The following is a 20,821-nucleotide window of genomic DNA, read 5'->3' as shown; positions in this document are numbered from 1 at the left end:
AAGTATTTGGTCAATAACAAAAGTTCATCTCAATACTTTGTTATATACCCTTTGTTGGCAATGACAGAGGTCAAACGTTTTCTGTAAGTCTTCACAAGGTTTTCACACACTGTTGCTGGTATTTTGGCCCATTCCTCCATGCAGATCTCCTCTAGAGCAGTGATGTTTTGGGGCTGTCGCTGGGCAACACAGACTTTCAACTCCCTCCAAAGATTTGCTATGGGGTTGAGATCTGGAGACTGGCTAGGCCACTCCAGGACCTTGAAATGCTTCTTACGAAGCCACTCCTTCGTTGCCCGGGCGGTGTGTTTGGGATCATTGTCATGCTGAAAGACCCAGCCACGTTTCATCTTCAATGCCCTTGCTGATGGAAGGAGGTTGTCACTCAAAATCTCACGATACATGGCCCCATTCATTCTTTCCTTTACACGGATCAGTCGTCCTGGTCCCTTTGCAGGAAAACAGCCCCAAAGCATGATGTTTCCACCCCCATGTTTCACAGTAGGTATGGTGTTCTTTGGATGCAACTCAGCATTCTTTCTCCTCCAAACACATCTAGTTGAGTTGTTACCAAAAAGTTCTATTTTGGTTTCATCTGACCATATGACATTCTCCCAATCCTCTTCTGGATCATCTAAATGCTCTCTAGCAAACTTCAGATGGGCCTGGACATGTACTGGCTTAAGCAGGGGGACACGTCTGGCACTGCAGGGTTTGAGTCCCTGGCGGCGTAGTGTGTTACTGATGGTAGCCTTTGTTACTTTGGTCCCAGCTCTCTGCAGGTCATTGACTAGGTCCCCCCGTGTGGTTCTGGGATTTTTGCTCACCGTTCTTGTGATCATTTTGACCCCACGGGGTGACATCTTGCGTGGAGCCCCAGATCGAGGGAGATTATCAGTGGTCTTGTATGTCTTCCATTTTCTAATAATTGCTCCCACAGTTGATTTCTTCACACCAAGCTGCTTACCTATTGCAGATTCAGTCTTCCCAGCTTGGTGCAGGTCTACAATTGTGTTTCTGGTGTCCTTTGACAGCTCTTTGGTCTTGGCCATAGTAGAGTTTGGAGTGTGACTGTTTGAGGTTGTGGACAGGTGTCTTTTATACTGATAACGAGTTCAAACAGGTGCCATTAATACAGTTAACGAGTGGAGGACAGAGGAGGCTCTTAAAGAAGAAGTTACAGGTCTGTGAGAGCCAGAAATCTTGTTTGTTTGTAGGTGACCAAATACTTATTTTACCGAGGAATTTACCAATGAATTCATTAAAAATCCTACAATGTGATTTCCTGGATTCTTTCCCCCCATTCTGTTTCTCATAGTTGAAGTGTACCTAGGATGAAAATTACAGGCCTCTCTCATCTTTTTAAGTGGGAGAACCTGCACAATTGGTGGCTGACTAAATACTTTTTTGCCCCACTGTATGTCTGTATAGGCCGTTGTTGTGAGTGTGGACGGTCGGAGCTTATACAACGTTAGCTTAGCCGATCTCCATTCAGAAAACACGCATTTTACAAGGTTTTTCGTCTGCCGTCTTGTCTGCAGACTTGTCAAAGCATTAATTCATGGTTTTTACTAACCGGTATCAGTATGTTGTTACTTCCGCATCATTTTGAAACGTTACAATTAAATCACGGTAAAATATGTTCATTTTGTTGTAGTTGATGCCCCCTTGCCAGCGATTCTCTCACTTGTTTAGCATATTCAGCCCGGTGTTGGCCCGGAAAGAACCACGATTTTGGAGAGCCAGAAAAACTGTGAAACAGTACCCGTTAGCCGGAACTACCCCTAGTGGAAACGCAACAGAAAACGGGCCGGGCACAGCACGCTTAAACCGTGCTACGCGCTGCAGTGGAAATGCGCTATTAGACAGGATTCCCGCGGTGTCTTAAAAAGTCTTACATTTTATAATCAGAATTTAAGGCCTTAAAAAGTCTTAAATATGATCATAAAAATAAGAAAGGTCTTAAATATGATTTAGAAGGTCTTAAAAATGATCGGATTTGAAAGGTACTTCTGTGTTGCGATCATAGACTGTATATATAAATGGACGTAGGGTCCGTGACATCACCCATAGGATTCTGCAGACTTGCAGAGAAGCCCTGGTTACGGTGCCGCGTGCCAATGCTTGCCGACCCCTGGTTTAATGGAATGTATAGCAGTGTATTCAAGTCAATACTTCATTTATCTAAACCAATATCTTTCTTGATTCTTTGTACAGTATGAAAAATAGAGTCTTTGTACCTGAGCTGAAGTTCACTGCTGTGAGGAGTCCAGTTCTGTCTCACTCTGGTCCAGCCTGTCTGCATCACCTGGACACCTTAAACAAACAGATATATATATATATATATATATATATATATATATATATATATATATATATATATATATATATGTGTAAAGTACCATGTGTACAAACAATATAACTTATTTTCTTCTGTTGAACATGTTGGATTGTGTATTGTCCGAGTCAGGGTCCTTTTTATTTTACTGTAACTTTGGAAGTTGTGTTACCAATGCTTACTGTTTATTTGATACCAATTTGGTAATGCAATTAATACAAACAACAAGGTTTGGGTTCGTTCTTCAGATGACTGTGACGTTAACGTGTAAGCTCAATAATGAACTCCAGCTCAACCAACCATATTGTAATATCTAAGTAATTATCAGTGGCTTTTGGCAAAGCTGAAAAATAAAACTCGAGAGAGATGAGTTATTGTTATTACAACGTGACTTCACTATTTTTTAACAACTCTTTTTATTGGGTTCTTTTATTTGGGGTTGAGTTCATTGTCAGAATAAGTGAGAAATGGATTTAACTTCTGTTAGACAGCCATATGCCATACATTTTTGCATACATTCACAGTAAATATTTATTCAGTATGTTAGCTGTCTAACAGAAGTTAAATACATTTACTTTGTAAGTAATTATGGGATGTATATCTTCTTTCATAGCCATTTTTCTTCATACTTTCTTGCCGTGAAATAGGTCTTAAATTCTATTCAAAGTCAATTTGAGGTGAAACCTGCAGGAACCCTGATTAGAAGTCCATACTATCAGAAAAACATCTCATAAAGACATGCCGCATGGGAATACGTTTACCCTAATGGTTTCTGGACTTTTCATTAGTCCTTTATAGCAGGGGTGGGGAACCTCCGGCCCCCGGGCCGTATACGGCCCGCGAGACCATTTGTTATGGCCCTCGAGGTAATTTATAAACTCACGCAAAAAAGAAAAAAATTAAAGAAATCTAGACCGCAAAATAATTAAACAAGCGAGTGCCTGTTTTTCCTGGCAACGGTCATGGTCCTTGAACACAACACAAGCCTAACGTGTCATCACGTGGTATATGTCTCGTCTGACAGGGGTGCAGTGCTGACGGAGAGCACCAGAACGCGGCTCCGGGACTTCAAAAAAATTGCAGTAGGCCTACCCATAAGTCCGTACCATAGGGTCCGTACCATATACAGTCTATGGTCCGTACACATGCTGCAGTTTTTGCGTGGCTGTGTCTTAGTTGAAAGCCCAGTGGCGATCTGTTCATCTGTCATTCTGATCATACAGTCAATAACTTTGTTGCTATTAGCATCTGGTTAGCTAGCTATGCTAACGAATATAAGAAGCTTTTTCTCCAACCAGTGAGGTAAAGGCACATCTTGATCATTATAGTTATCAAAAAACAAGAGAATAAAGTAAACAGGTATAAAATACTATATGACAGTAAAAAAAAGTTGTTATTAATCAACAAGAATACAGTTTGAAAGGGGAGTGATTTGTAAAATATCCATAAAGAAAAAGTAAATCTGCTTACAGTTCTGTTTCATATGGGTGTTGAGAGATGTTTCCATAGATCTCTTCATTTTGCTCTCAAAGTGCACCAGATTGATGCTTTCAACTTCAATATTTAAAAAAAATCTTCCCGGGGGAGCATGCCCCCAGACCCCCCTAGAGGAGGTTATGCCCCCCCCCCCACTTAAATCATGTTCACATGGATAGGAAACTAAATACATTTGCACACAACTTGTGTCCATATCTTTCTGTTTGGTGATCATGCCACAACCGTGCACGTGCATGCATACGCGAGTCATGGCAAGATATCTGGACTAAGAGGTTACTTTTTCTTTGCACAGCATGAAAGAAAGTGCTGTGATTTTTAAGCAGAGGTCAATAATTTGTACGGCCTTCGGAGGATGTTGAAAAAATTGAAATGGCCCTTGAGAGGAAAAAGGTTCCCCACCCCTGCTTTATAGCAATGCTTGAAAAAGTTAAAATCATTGGAAACAACATTGTCGGAAACATAAAAATGGCTTTACGGCTGTTCCAGACACGATCAAATTCCCCCGTCAGCTCAGGCTATTTATTAAAACGAATCGAATGCACAAGGTTTGTTTTGTTTTTTCCTTTTACAATGTGGTTCAAACTTAGTGTGGAAATGTTATGTAACTCTTACTCGTCACAGTATTCAGCCTCAAATAAATACAGAGCTTGTTACCGCGTCTGTCTGCCTGTCAGCACGGTCTGGTGGAGATCAGGGTGGTGTTTTCCTCATTGGATGAAGGTTGGGATGTAAGATGAGCTCATGGTCCATGGAGACGGATTTGTTCAGGTTGGATGGCAGCAACATCTAACAAACACAAGCTCCAGCACTGACACCAGTAAACACCTGCTCATCCAATTTCCCCGGGACTCGCCTTTTCACCACAAAGCCCGGGAGGCCTGCCCTCTCTGCCCCCTCATGCTTCCACAGGCGCCCTCCCTCCTTCTAATTTGGAGATTAGATCCAGTTGTGGTCGATAGGATACTACATCAGCTGAATGGGGAAAGCAGATTTTCTGACTCGTGGCGACGATGAGGCTGCTCGCGATGAATGAGGAGGAATGAGAAGCAGATGGAGCGAGGGTGAAATCTTAAATGTCAACATGAGCTCAGTCTTCCGGATGTGGTTTGTAATCCTCGCACTTAAAGTCCTTTTGACTCCACAGGGATTCTTTTTTTTCCCTCCCTCTATACCCCCCAACAACCAGACCAAGTTCCAGGAGTTTGAGCGTGCCCCTTTCATGAAAGGGATCAGCTTTCTTTGCTTTATAAATCTTAGTGTTTACTTAGTTCCAGTGATGATGTGTATACACGGCAGTCGTGCTCCCCTTTGAAAACATTTTGTAGCTGTGCCAAAATTAGTGATATATCCAGTTCTCAAGTGGGCGTTTGAGTTGTACATTTGCTAGGGTTAGGGTTAATTTGTTTTCAAACTTTGTGTTTCCTCTAGCGGTTCATTCGGCCCTTACCAAACACATAGAATGCTTCATATGTGCAATAATAGCGTTTTCTGATTGGATTTAAAACCAATGTAAGTGCAACTTTTATGTAAGAGAATGGGAGATCGGGTCACGGTTTGTTTGTGCTGCCAGGAGCCAGACACTGCATTTATCAGGAGTCGTCTGGACCGCACATTTCCAATGAGGCCCACGCACAGTAATTCAGGAGGTAAACAGGACCATAACCGAGGGGAGGCTGTATAGAAGCAGCCTCATTGTCACCTCGTCCCAACCGCCCTCCCCCTAACCCCTCCTCTTGTTGTGCATGCCTGAAGAGGTGTTTAGGCACGCCATTCCTCCCTTTCCCTCCCCACAAAAGAATAATTAGTGGGAGTCGGTCTGAAACAGCTGTGTATCCTTGCCTCAGAGAACTTCCTCAGTCCCCCCTCCCTCATGTTACCTTCCCACTAATAACAGTTCCCAAAAAACATTGGCTGTCAAAGCCCGAGAAATTTGCACATTTTCCGCCGCAGTACTTGTGTCCTTGTTTGTCCCTTTTTGCTGCTCTGGATCATGTCTTACTGTTTTCCATCCCTCAGGGTTCTCGCTGGTCATGGAACGTCTCCAGTGTCCCTGACTTTAAAGAAGTGTGGTCCTGTTATGAAAAGTCAGGGAACTGGAAGTTTAATAAATGTGTCAAAAAAAAATACAGGAATATTGGAAAAACCTTCTTAGGGCATGAATGTCTTCTGGCAGTTTGGGGGAATTAGTATCAAGGACATGGCTGGAACCAAAACCATCAGATCACATTCAAAATGATTGTTTATCACTTTTATACAATTCCTCTCCCTTTCTCTAAATGTGTGCAGAACTTTAGGATTGTTTTTGTTCTTTTGTTTGATTCTGTTTATTTAAATGTTGCAGATATAATCCATATAATCAACATATGAAATCATTTGAGGACATTCCATCCCAGGATCCTCCCAAGATTAACAAAACGGTGACATCAAAACCAAATAGATTTATAAAATAGATACTGAACAACAATCTCATTAAGATGGTGATATACAAGAATAAACACAAAAAAAGAATATAATTCCTCTTTGGACTGCTGCAATGTTGAGCTTTTTTTTATCAATACATTTAACATCCACAACCATGGTAGCATATCTTCACACGGTTGCTTTCAACAATTCATTTCCCTCTCCTCATAAAACACTTTGCATTCAGCAGTGCATCAAAACATTTCGCTACACAGTATGCATCTACTCCTAGTGTCACAGATGTGTCACCGTTAGCTGCACTTGAAAACCGCGTGCAGCAAGCAATAACACGGCTTAGTGTGGATTTAGTCTAATCCCGGCTGGTCCTGATGCGAGAAATGTTTAGGATGGTGTGACATTCTTGACATGCCATTCTTATATGTTTTAAAGGGAATTCCAATGTGGCCATTTGTTAGCTTTACTAAAGAGTGCCTTTTGGAGGGCAAATCATATAGGTCATGGATGACCTGTTTTACTTATGTTAAGGTTTTCTGCAACTTCAGAAGCTAACTAACAATAGCGCCATCACTGCACCATTCAAACAGTCACACATCTTATTGAAAGATCACATTGTAAATGTTTTTTTGTTTTTATTTCCTGTAGTGTATTGATAAAGCAAGAGACCTGCTGGATGCTGAGCTGACGGCCATGGCTGGAGAAAGCTACAGTCGAGCATACGGGGTAAGTGTTAGCTAAAATACTCAACCCCTGGCTTTACATTACATCACATGCAGCTAATGCATACAAAGATAACTACAATACGTGCAATCAACCATGAAGATACGGACCACCATTATCCCCTTTATCTCACCCTTTCAACACTGGCACTCCAGGGCCCAAAAAATAACATAACAAAAAAACATGAAGATACAAACTCGACACATACTATAGCATGTTTTTGTTTAGTGGTACCTGTGTTCCAGCAGTCAGGAAGTAATGAGCCGATTGGACAATGCAGAGTGATGATCAGGGTCGAACATTACATTTTTTCATGTGTAGAACGATTATCCCATAAAACAACGGTTATTAAAGCGATAATTTATAAGTATTTATACATTTTTAAATCTCAGATCTCGCTACTTGAGAAGTTTTTGACTTCTCCACAGCCCCATGTCCCTATTTTATTTTCTATATACAGTAATAAATTATCCGAGGATAATTTCATATAAAAAAGCAGCTCCTCTCTTGCAAATGTTGTCAAGTAACATCAACATAAAAGCCATTTGATTCTTGTTGATTTACATACGGTTGTTACAAATGGCAGCCAAGCGGGAAGATGACCAACCCTTTCTAACAAATGCTACACGACAAGGTCCAGTGGGTGGCTAAATGCATTTAATTGCAGCTCCTGATGAATTTACAAGCTTTAATGATCCTTATATTGCACAGAAGGGGCTTTCGCAACTGTAACAATGAATGTGTTAAAATGAAGGATGCATGTGTTTGTTTTGCAGGCCATGGTGTCCTGCCAGATGCTGTCAGAGCTGGAGGAGGTGATCCAGTACAAGCTGGTGCCTGAGAGGAGAGACATCATCAGGGAAACATGGTGGGAGAGGCTTCAGGTAACTGCAGCGCATAATATGAGGACACAGGCTTTAACACTTCAAATGTGTAGCAGCTGTTGGGAAAGGTTACCATTGCTAATGGGAATCATTACACCTTACACACTAATACCTCAGAGAGCAAGAATGTAACTGTGTTCTACATTTGTGTGTTTATCTCTTAATTTGAAAGTAGATTTGTGAAATTCACGAGTCATGTTGGGCTCTGGTAAGTGTTATTCATGGTGCTTGATCAAACTGGAGATGAAGGTCAGTAGTAATTAACACTAGAACCGCCAACGGGTAAATTTTACCCGCAGCTGTTTTTTGATTGTATGTAACTTTTTTTCCATAGCATATTAAAGTCTCCCAGTCCGTGACTTTTCCTGGAAGTGTGTTATGTAGCACCCTCTGTTGTTAAAAATTGTCAATATGAAGTCAGATTGAAAAAATCGCCAACAAAATTGCCGTTTATGCCCATATCCGCCAGCGGGTAATATTTACCTCATAGAAAATGCAGCGTAAACATGACGTGTTGCTATAGCAACGCCTTTTGTCTACTGCGGTTCCTTATAGATAGATAGATAGATAGATAGATAGATATATATATATATATAAATAGATATATATATATATATATATATAAATAGATATATATATATATATTGATAGATAGAGAGAGAGATAGTTATAGATAGTGTAACATCTTGGAGAATACAAGATCTTGGATGATTGAGCTCACGTTGAGGACGTAATGCATTTGTGCAGGTTACGTGCCAGTTGAATAAAGATGGACACTCGGAATGAGAGAAGTAGTCCGCGTCGTCTGTTAATGTAGACAATTATATGTCAATAGAACAGAACATTACAGATGGATCGATAGATAGTTATAGATGGATAGAGAGAGAGAGAGATAGAGAGATTTGTACCTAAACAAAAACACAAGTCTAACACCAAGCGTTTAAATCAGCACTGGTAGCGATATTGTATACTTCATGCTATCTGCACAAACTATATAATATGAAAAGCTGAGAGTCCACAGAATTCTATTGGTATAAATGTCATCCCTGTGCGATCAAAACTCACTGTTCTGTATGATAAATAAAATAACATTGTACCTTGCAAATCAATAGCGGGTACATTTTACCCGTTGGCGGTTTTAGGTATACAGCGACCTCTGGCGGTTCTAGTGTTAAGGAACAAATATCTTCCATATGCAGCTAAAACTAGCTGCAATCTGTCCAAATGTTTACAGAAGTTCATTCACAATCTTGCCGCTGAGTAAACAAAGAAAGGAATTAGCCACAGCGCATTGTCAAAAAAGGCAAATGTTTTATAAATCTTATGTTTTTCACACACTTTCAAGTAAAAGTAACCACATATGATTTGAGTTGCTGGCGCCTGACAGACTGGCAGCCTCTTCGCTCCACCACCTCATCATCAGGGCATGTATATTGTCTGTGAATGTGTGTGTGTATTTCGGACTTATGTGTGTATTTGTATACTATCATTAGAGTGAAAAACGGAATTTCCCTCCCGGCGATTAATACAAGTTTATCTTTATCTTCATAATAGGGCCCCTTTAATTAATAATGATAAAGTAATATTAGATTAAAAACCCAATGAAAACCCACTTCCACAACTTGTTTTCTGAGTGTTTTGGACATTAACTAAAGATGATGTCCATAGGTGAGTGTTGGTTCATACTTTAAATTGAATTGTAAATCAAGAGCTTACATTTTCCCTACTTGGTAAATAAAACTAATCGCCTGAACTCCTTCACACCTAAAAATGTATCAAATCATTGTTAATAAATGTGCCCTTACTTGCCATTGCAAGGAGTATTCAAAAGATCCTTGGCTCATTTTGTGTAATCCCATCTTAACTCTTCCTACTTCCTAAGACTGATTATGTGTTGTACATGCTATCAAATGAAACAGAACCACAGATATTACAAGCGGTTGGGAAAATTGCGCCACCGGCCAAGTCTTTGGAATTTTAGACGGATGCCAATCGGATCTAGGATAATTCTGTTTAAGATCGTCTTTTCCACTTTGTTCTTTTCACAGCGGAATTAAGATGAGATTGTTTAAAAGGCTGCTGCTTTGTTTGTACATGTGAGACGAATGATTTAAACAAGGCGGAAAATCTTCTAATCCGTTGACCTGTGATGCAGTCCTGATAGCATTGAATCAAAGCTGATGAGTTTAATACAGCGCTTATAATGCTGCTCTTTTGTCCCTGCTGGCATTCCTGTCTGTCATCTGCTCAGATGTTACTGACGTCTTGGAAAGTCCCTTAAACCTGCGTCATCCTGTACCTTAACTGCTTCCAAAGAAGATTGTCTTTGTCTGAATGTGCCTGCCCAGAAGGCTCCGATATACTTTTTGTGAAATCTAATTTGGAGTATTCTAAGAGGCTGTTTAATACCACACATAAAGCAAATACCAGAACACTTAAAAAGTCCAGGGGATCTGTTGACATCTGAAGGTCACGATGAAGAAGATAATGCTGGAAATAATTCAAAACATAGACAGCACTTGCGTTGCCTGCATAAAAAAGACATAGGAGAAATAGCTGGGGCTCACTTTTACAGCATCATAAAATGGAATGGAATGTTTTATTCATTAAACCAAACAAGAAGAGCAATCAGAGAGATTGCTGTTTTCTAGCAACAGATGCAAAGCATGATGTGCATTTTTGATGCAATTGATGACAAAAATAAGTGGCCATCCATCATTTTCCTTTTCAAAGCATTAGACAAAAAAGAAAAAAGGATGGTCAATAAAAGACAAACTATTCTCAAAGGTTAAAGTATAAGTTGGTTGATTTTGAAGTGCATCATTTTGTTTATGGCTTTGGATACAAGTTTGACATTAGCCTTCTCTGGTCGCCGACAGGTGCAACATGAACAAAACACTTCCATTAGGAATAGTGCGCTGCACTTTCATAAAAGTTGCACATATAAAAAAACAAATGTGCCGAAAAGCGTGCAAATGAAGAAACATTTTCACCATCTTGACGAAACACCTTCAGCGTTTCTTCTATGCAGCGCTTTTAGGAAACACTGCTCATCTTTCGCCAAGTTGGTGAATGTTTTCTGAATGCTGCGCATGTGTTTACAAGTTGGTGAAGATGATTCTTTATTTGTATGTGTTTTGACACATTTGTGTTTTTTTATTTGCACCGTTTTTAAAGCTGCAGCGCGTTTTTCCTTTTGCACCTGTCGGCCACCGTAGTCTTCACCAAGAACTTGTTAAAAAGCTTGTTTTCTCCCAAATGACTTGTTTTTTCCCCAGTTGTTCGGCTGTAAGAAGTGCAACTGTTACTAATATCCTTGTGGCATTTCAAGGTGTCTATAAAATCAACTTGACCATTGAAGGGATACCTTTCCACACTCAAAGCCTTTGTGCCGTAAAATGAAGATACTCTTGAACATCTTGACTTTTTCCACCCATAGCAGATGGAGGTTGGTTGGAGGGGGTATTTAGGATCATGAGAGGTCTTCCTGAGCAAACAGACAGGGCCCATAATGGCTCCAGAGCTGCGTTGCCTGACAGGTTTCTTCTCTCTTTAGTGATTTATTAGAGACTGACCGCACACATGTTTTGGTGAGTCACTGTCCAGGTCCTATCTATACCAGTCTCTCACTCATCAAAGGATTAGAGGAATGGCAAAGAGCGTATGAAATACACTGCACCCCATCGTGTATGGGTAAATGTGTCGGAGTGAGTTTTATCTCCGGGAGTTTAAATGTTGGACTCTTAGCTGTTGGTTACATCTTCAAGTTCCACTAATGCAAATCATCTTTAACTTTCCTCCTTGAAGAAGTTAAGCACATTCGCTCCAACTTCTCTGCTTTGCCTTTAAGCAAGTTCTCCAAACATTTTAAAGTATTTTACCTCACATCTTTGTCGGGCCTATTCCATTCTCCTGCCCCTTTTTAATAATATAATATCGAACAGTCTCGCATTGCTTACGTTTGGCAGAATTGCTAAACTGCGCTATGTTTTCTTGTTTTTGACCCTTATTTGACACTGTTCATTCAAGAGACAGACAGGAACAAAGGGGATTAGATGTAACAATGTTTCACGGCTACAGTTGAACTTGGATTGTTGTGCTTTTAGACCACCTGTCCACCATGACGCCCCCAAGGATAAACAGTTGTTGCTTTCAATCAAGTTCCTTGAACTGGATAATTTGGCATTTCCTTTTCTTCTTCTTGTCAGAATGTCAGGAATCTCTTGCAGTTAAACTCAAACTAAACTTTAGATCAATGAGCATAGCCATCAGGTATTACCTATTTCAGGTAATAGAGTATTTTATTCTAGCCTCAGCTTGTTCAGCTGCTCACTAAGAAAGGCTTGTCAACATTCTTAAACGATCTAAGGAAGAGAGGATACAAGTTTCAGATAAGGTTAACACTTAGGCAATGTGAATGATTTATAGAGATCTGTTGGTAGAAATGTAAAATTAGATAATAACATTTTTACGGTAACATCGTTACATTTACCTTGGCCTAGAATGAACTCTTCCTATCTGCATTTGGAGCGTGTCTTCTTCCACAAAGCTTGACATGTTGCAGTGCCATGTTGTTCTCTACAGTGACCTAGAAAGGATAAACTCTAGCTCATGAGAGGGCATGTCACGTTTTTATGTTAACTAAAGGTCAACGTAGATTCTTTACACATCACACAGCTGGATGCAATTATGGAGTGTCCATAGTACATTACAATACAAAGAAAAAGAAGAGAAAATAAGATACAACCAAATACAATCGAACAGACTGGTCCACAAAGATTTGTGTTATCTTTGAAATACTTTATTATCCCTAGAAGAATAGTTTTACTTGGACAATCCTGCAGTTCCAGAGATAATAAAAAATGATAGTCATACTACATAGTAAATATTAAAAGACTTGATCATATCAACAGATGACTTATGTACATGTTTACATACACACAAATGCACCTACTGATACTGGCATCATATTGCACAACCCCTCATTGCCAACTTTTAGATGTAATTGTGTTGGTTAACAAAGGTCCGCACAGTACTGATTTAAATAAAGTGTGTGTTGCAGCTAGTTGCCATGCAACGTAATACCTTCCTTGAAGCAGTGTTTGTAATTATAATCAAGTTTTCCATGAAAAGTTTGTATTACATCGTCTACCCCCTTGTAGATCTGTCTCGAACTCAAATCATAGAGGATTACATAGCACATGCTTTTTTCCCCATCAGAGCTGAAGCACTGTTTTATATCACAATGATGTAGTCGAGGTTGTGGTTAATAGAGTATTCAAGACAGTTAATGTTACGTATGAATGTATCAATTCAGACTATTGTTTAAGTTTTGTTTTTTCTGGCATGCAAACTTGTACTCACATCTTTAGGACAGGGACCACTTGAAATAATAGTTGCCCCCCTGGGTTTGATCTTTACCCCTCTCTCACGTGTGTTCATTCTCTCTAGTTTAACAAGTTTGTTTCTCTCTCTGAAGGGAGTAACAAAGGGGTAATGGGTTTAACCGTCCTTCCCATATAATCTTTTTTTTGTGTCTTTTCCTTCAGGGTTGTCAGCGTATCGTAGAGGACTGGCAAAGGATCCTCATGGTCAGGTCGCTGGTCATCAGCCCCCACGAGGACATGAGGACTTGGTTGAAGTACGCCAGCCTCTGTGGCAGGAGCGGACGCCTGGTCAGTACTTTGAGAAATGTGTACAAAGCCCTTCTGTATTTTCTCATCTGACCCCCTGGGGATGAATAAATCAGTGTCATACGGGAAAGGGAAATGAAGTGCAACCATGAACTCCGGCCATGAAATTCAAACTTCATTTCAATCTGTTTTATGTTGGCGCTGATGAATGTAACACAGCACCCTCAATCACACTGTTTAGAAACCTGAGCCAGCATATCTGCACAATTAAGGTGGGGCAATTTTCCATCCTTACCCCATACCTCAGTGTTGTTCCAATTGATTGCAGGGTAGGGCAGACAAAAAGAACATTTTTCTTTCTACACATTCTTGACGCACACATGGCAAAAACAGGATGTGATTTGCCAACGTCAATCCTAGCAGGAAATGTAATTGCAAGGTTTTGGAAAAAATGACCCCATTAATAATTATTGTCTTTAAAAAAGAGAGAAAAATCTTTAGCACTTATTGAAGGACTGACATTTTAGTTTTGTAGTTTATTAAAAACAAACAAATCTTCATGTTTACACACATATACAAACTCAACAAATGGCTTGTGAAGAAACCTCCCCTATAAGATTTCAAAAGTTCTACCTAAAATAAAAGGTAGACACAGATTGCATATTTCAATTCAATGTGATGTTGATGAGACTTTACAGTAATAATAAAATATATCAACATTTACAATTTCTATAGATGTTGGTAAGCTGAGATGCATTGCAATGATATCCAAGTGTTACTAAGCTTTGCTAATTAAATTCCTTTTTGGATTAATAATGTTGATTGCAGCGATGGAATCTTCCAAACAGTAACAATTGTTTAAAAAACAATATAGAAAAGTCCTTAGAGTGTCTGGTAGTATAATCTTAATCAAACCACATAAAGGTAACATTTTAATCAAGATTGTATTGTCTTGGGGTCCCTTAAATCAATCTGATTCTTATAAGCTGTGAACCTTCTGTGAAATAATTTGATCTTTTACTTCTTTATCCCTCCAGGCCCTGGCACATAAGACCCTGGTGCTCCTCCTGGGTGTCGACCCCTCCAAACAACTCGATCACCCCCTGCCCACTGCCCACCCCCACGTCACCTACGCTTATATGAAGTACATGTGGAAGAGCGCCCGCAAGGTAAGAGCATACAAATGTTTTAGGTTGAGTCGATGCTTTATAATTAACTTTTTAACTTTTTTGTTGTAAGTCTTCCACTGTTATCTTTTAGTGTTCTGATTACCTTTATATAGAGATTTGTTGTGCAACATAAGGCAACAATCACAGTTTTAAATATGCCAGTTAAGGAGGGGTTTAAATACCTGGAACATTAGTGACCTAAACATGTAATTTATTTAGCATAGTGACGGAAACAGCCTGAGAAACTTTAACACCAACAAACTACATCTGTAAAACGGAGCATTGAAATTGCAACCAGCCTCCTCATTGTCCATTCCAGAATATAAATCAGTCCCACCGGGGTCAACAAGAGGTGTTGAGCTTACAAAAAAAGGCGTTAATGAACCAACAGGTCACCATTATATTATAATATTTTCAGCAAGAGGCGAGGTTTATTTTGTGTATCTTTATATAGCAATTACTATAATAATCATAAATGATAAAAGAACATGAATAAAGAACCATCAAAACATTTAAAACACATATATTAGTTATAGGTAATTCACAGTCAACAAAAAGCATAACATTAAACCAAGCTTCACTTGACAATGTAATTAAGTTATCTTAAATGGTAAATTATTATAATATTAAAGGGGCACTATTTTGCTCATTTTCAGTTTCATAAGGGATGGGAATTTGAAAGCAAATGTATATTCGAATATTCGACCCCCCAAAAAACGGTTAACCGGTTAACCGAAATGTACATATCCTATAAAAAAAAATTGGGAAAAAAAAAAAATATTCAACATTTTTTTTTTTTCAATAATTTTTGGAAATAAATACATACATGTTCAAATAAGTGTAGAAAGCAAATCGAATTTGTCAAATGTATTGAACTGGTGATCACAGTTTGACAGCTATAGGCCTACAGCTTTCATGTGCGGACAAGGCGATTCACAATCAGGCCAGCTTTAGAGAAGACCATCTCAGCTGGAACGGAGGTTGTGGGTATAGCAAGGTATAGCATGTATATATAAGTTTAATTTGGCATAGTTTGACCTCTACACCGCACTCACTAACCTGGTCGAAATATTTCCACACATTACTCCTTTTTGACGCCATGTCTGTTGTGTAGGACTCTTCTTAGAGTGTAAATAATTACCGGACTATGACTGGTAAAATATGTTGAAGACCGGCAAAACTAAATCTCTCCAGTCAAAATGTCTATGTACTTTGCCGCCACACACGGTTGCCAAGCAGCGCTTATTGTTGTTTAGGCTGGCCACTCATGTGTCGCGAGTGTTGACAGGGGGCGGGGGAGCACGCTCATGAACTGTTAGCGCCGGAACCTCGCAACGGCTGCGGAGCGCATATGCGCCACATTTGGGCCTAAGATGAGGTTTGAGTCTGCGTGATCTGCGTGATCTGCGTGTAGGGAGGGGCAGCAGCCATATCATAGAACTAGCTAGATCTGATGGATTTGGACATAAACACGAGTGAAGTATAACCGGACGCGAGAGAGAGAGAGATCAGCACCTGCAGCTCTGCCCGCTGTGAGGGACCGGTGAGCGGAGCAAAACACAACTTTTAAACGTCAACTAACACATTTAGCTATGGCACTGTCGTATATATACATTGAATTATTCAATTTGATAATATGTAATCAACTTAGGCATCACTCCCAAAAAATAAAAATAATAATAAAAATATTCATAACTCATATTCGGATACATGAATAATTATTCGAATACCTGAATAATTTCGAATATTTGATTAATCGTTCCCATCCCTATTTCATATCAGTATTTATTGCCTGTACTGTGAAATGTTTACATTCTTTAATGTTGAAAACGGTCTTTATTTTTCTCCCTGTGCTGCAGCACCTCTTTTCACCCTCACAATTGTTTTGGGCTCCTCCACCGCTTCTGCATTGTAAATGTACAAATCAGGAAAGTGATTAGTAAGATTTGCAAGTGTTCTTCTGATCTGACCGACTCATAGTTTTTCAGAAATTGCAGCTACTCTGAATTTGCATTCATTATTTTAAATATGTTTCAGTGTTGTGTAACTTCTGAGAGCTTTGAATGTCCCTTAATACAAGTCAAATCAGTAAAACCAACTTAACTGTCACATCTAGGTTAATGTTGTGGTTATTAATCTTGTTATATCCATGGCAACAGTGGATGAAGTAAGCCTCACTTAATACTAAAATGTTCGTCCAGAACGATTTGTGCTTTTGACCTGCCAGCAGTGGTGACCTAACCTCATACTGTAAGATTGGACTGCTCTGCCCTGTGCCATTAGTCTATCACACACCCTTTGACATACAGTATACACCCCCCCAAACACACATTAACACACCCACATTTATGGCCAGGTGTTAAATAGTTATTCTTGCAGCTCTTATTAGGGGGTTTAGGTAAGTGTGAGCTTAAGCTTTGCTCCTGCTAGAGCCAGCTGTAATGCTGACCAGACAAATCTGAAAATACACACGCATAAAACATTGTTTCCGCTAAAAAATTGTGCCAATCAACGTGTCTCGGAAGACTTCAATGTCCCAGACAAATTGGAGAAATATTATATTTGTTTATCATCAAACAGTTGATAGGACGGCTTTACAAAGAATGACAGTATCAAGCCATGTATATTTATGTTTTATTGAGAAAAAGAGTATTTCAAATAAAATGCTGTCAATTACTGATATAAATAAATATAATATATATATATATTAACGCAATATAATATAAAACCAAATTAAAACTATTCATTACATTTTTTTTAAATAATAATAACTGCTGACTTAAAAATGAAGCGCTGACTTTGATTCTGTTCTGCAGAGAGAATCCTTGGATTTTGCATCTTGGTAATTTTGGCTTACTAATGGTTAGATGAGAGTAACAACTACGTCACTTCCGGGCGAAAATTACGGCGCCGCCCACTTTTTTGGGAAAACAACGCTGTCATTTGAATGGCGGTCAATACAAATTCTGAAGTTTTTGCCAATCCGATCAGAAATTAAAGAAAACCGTGGATTTTTGGATCTTCAAAGAGCCCGATTACGATGGCCAGTCAGGCAAACAATTACATTCAATCATTATGACCAGAAAGATTTAAATTTGTCGGAGTTCAACAGATCAACCAATAAAACTGGCTAACTGAAACGCACACACATTTACAGCTGGAAAGGATGCATCCACTGTTCACTCGTCGCACTTGCCATGCATGTGGTGCTACTAAGTAAAAACCATGCAAAGTGAATAATCCATCAGGCGTAATGGAGTAGGCACAAAGGCAAAACTTATAAATCAGATCTGAACCGTTTCTGAAACAAATTATTCAGTAATTTTTCAAACTTAAGTGGAAACGGAAAACTCGTCTCCCATGCCATGTCCAAGTGTCACAAAGACGACCGTAACATATCAATTTACAGTTTTCTCAGAATTGAAAAAAAAGATTTCCACTTTCTGGGATGGTAACTGTGGAGGACTTACACTACAGATAGCTAGTGTAAGTCCTAGAGATAGCTACTAGCTCTAGTAACTATAGATAGCTACTAAAAGATAATGAGTAAAGCAAAACTGCTATCCTCTTCCTGTGTTAGTAACAAGCAAAAAACCTGCCTAATGTCACTTGAATTCCCTAATTCCAAAGTTAATCACACCGTTAAACTTCATGTTATAAGATACAAAATGCTGGCCAGAGCAAATATACCATCTGGATCTCCTCTCATGCTCAAAGAATATCTGTCCCTCATTTTCTCCGCTGTGAACAACATTCCAAATCTGTGCAAGCTGCATGGCATGTAGTACGTGCTGCCTGCACTTTGTTCGGATCAGACAACAACATTTCACAGTTGTCTAGTTCTAGTAATAAAAACAACATAACCATGACAGCAGAGGAAATTACTCCAGTGAGCCAGCAATACTGTTAGGAACAGAAAAGTGTTGAGCCGTCCCGCTTTAGACTTACTTCTGGCAGGACAGATAGATAAATACCAAGTATGACAAAGAGTGTGCCAGTCGATTAAACAGTCTGTTCTGTTTAATAAAGTGGTGCAGTGATGGCAGCGGACCCGGAAACTATCATAGTAAGGGCACCCCTGAAAAGAAGCCAATGGGATTCTGATTTTGCTAACGCAATGCTATGAATGATGGTCACATGACTTCATGTCACCACCACACGCTAATGGTAGCTAATATTCGGCGTGATGGCGCTTAGTTGTCTCATTTAATAACTTGTAAGCAACCATTTTATGACACATAAAAGTCATTTATCTGTGGGGTGTTAACTGATTTCATTTCATTACAAACCTTTATGTAACCAGGTGAATCCCATTGAGATCATCGATCTCTTTTTCAAGGGAGAATGCTGCAAGTAGGTTCCACATGAAGACATACAAATAGAAAACAACAGGAAAACAAAAAGAACATCATACAGGGATTTACAATTTACATACCTAACGACATTTACAGGTACCAACAGTATCAGATTGCATAGCATCTTTCCGAGCTTTAAAAACATGTAGTGGAACCAAATTGCTCAGTTTCCATTATTTTTTGCAGACTGTTCCAAGTTAGAGGAGCTGCGCACCATAAAGCTTTCGTCCCTAAGACAGTCCTAGCACTTGGCACATTTAACAAAACCACAGCATGAGATCTCAGGCAATAGCTACTTTCAATTTGTTGTGTGATCAGAGAGCAGATGTAAGATGGTAGTTTACCTAACATGGCTTTGTAGATGAACATGTACCAGTGACTGAGCCTCCGAACAGTTAGTGAAGGCAAACCTGCCTTGGCATACAGGGTACAGTGATGAGTTAATACTTTACATTTAGTAACAAATCTTAGTGCACTGTGATAGGCGGCATCTAACTTGATCAGGTAATGGGCAGGTGCATTCATATACAGTAGATCAAATCACCATAGTCCAGCACAGGTAAAAAGGTCACAGTGACTAGCCTTTTCCTGGCCTCAAGCGAGAAACAGGACTTGTTTCTGAAAAAGAAACCTAGCTTCACCCTTAGCTTTCTAAGCAGGTTATTGGCCTGAAAAGAGAGACAATCATCAAGCTAGATACCAAGGTATTTGTAACAGACAACCATTTCAATTACTTGTCCTTGCGTAGTAACAATATCTAAAGTGGTCTCCGGTGTCTTTTTGACTTTTGTAAATAGCATTACCTTAGTTTTATCAACATTTAAAATAAGCTTAAGCTCAGAGAGCTGAGTCTGAATAATATTAAAACTGCCTGCAATTTAACAACAGCCTCCTTAATGGAGGGACCTGCACAATACATCACGGCATCGTCCGCTTAAAAATGTAAAGTTGGTCCATCCACATTTTGACCTAAACTGTTGATATAGATGGAGAATAATAGTGGACCTAAAACAGAACCTTGTGGTACACCATTTGTAATGTTTAAGCACTCAGAAGTGAGCCCATCAAACTGAACACATTGGGACCTTTCAGAGAGGTAGTTCACAAACCACCCACTGCATGGCTGGATATACCAATACTGGCCAGCCTCTGATACATTTAATTTCATAGAACAAAACATACAAATCTCTTTAGCTTGTTTTAATCGATCAAACAACCAATCAATCCTGTGTTTTAGTAAAGCACATTTTACTCCAGATATTCAGTTTGACAGCTGTCCTAAAAACATTGACTTTTAGACAAACTAACCAGAGGGACTAAAACGCAAATTTATTTCCTGAGTTTTAGGACTCATTTCTGCACAACTCAATAACCAAATTGATTTACAAAACAACCATAACCCAACAGACAGACATATTTCTCTCAATGACAGTCTTTACATGCTGTTGGTATTTGTTTTGTTTTCCTCTCTAGATTGATGCCTTCCAGCACATGCAGCACTTTGTGCAAGGGATGCAGCAGCAAGCCCAGCACGCCATCGCAGCCGAGGACCAACAGCACAAGCAGGAGCTCCACAAACTCATGGCCAGGTATGAAAGTATCACAGTAACAGCAGCAGCTCACCGCCTAATGAGCCTTCTCACAGGACCAACTGTTTCACATGTCACAGTTTTTCACAAGCACAAATGTAAATAGTTAAATTATTAATGGCTGAATTCCATTTTGCTGCTTCAGTTTAAGGGTTAAGGGGGGCACCTAAATATAATTGTTAGTGTTATTAGTAACACCTGTGATTTTCTTACTATGA

General features: G+C 39.4%; 1 protein-coding gene across 1 annotated transcript in view; it reads left to right on the top strand.

Moving 5' to 3' along the window:
• Positions 1-20,821, top strand: part of mtor (mechanistic target of rapamycin kinase) — a 127,816-nt gene that overhangs the window by 80,972 nt on the left and 26,023 nt on the right. Inside the window, exons 33-37 of the mRNA XM_034196335.1 lie at positions 6,899-6,976; positions 7,750-7,857; positions 13,407-13,532; positions 14,528-14,659; positions 20,488-20,603. Coding sequence (XP_034052226.1) covers positions 6,899-6,976; positions 7,750-7,857; positions 13,407-13,532; positions 14,528-14,659; positions 20,488-20,603 — 560 coding nt within the window. The remainder of the gene's footprint in view (positions 1-6,898; positions 6,977-7,749; positions 7,858-13,406; positions 13,533-14,527; positions 14,660-20,487; positions 20,604-20,821) is intronic.

Source organism: Gymnodraco acuticeps, unplaced genomic scaffold (assembly GCF_902827175.1).
Source record: "Gymnodraco acuticeps unplaced genomic scaffold, fGymAcu1.1, whole genome shotgun sequence".
In the NCBI taxonomy this organism is placed as follows: Eukaryota; Metazoa; Chordata; class Actinopteri; order Perciformes; family Bathydraconidae; genus Gymnodraco; species Gymnodraco acuticeps.
Note: the sequence above shows the minus strand (reverse complement) of the source record. Positions and strands in the feature narration are given on the sequence as shown.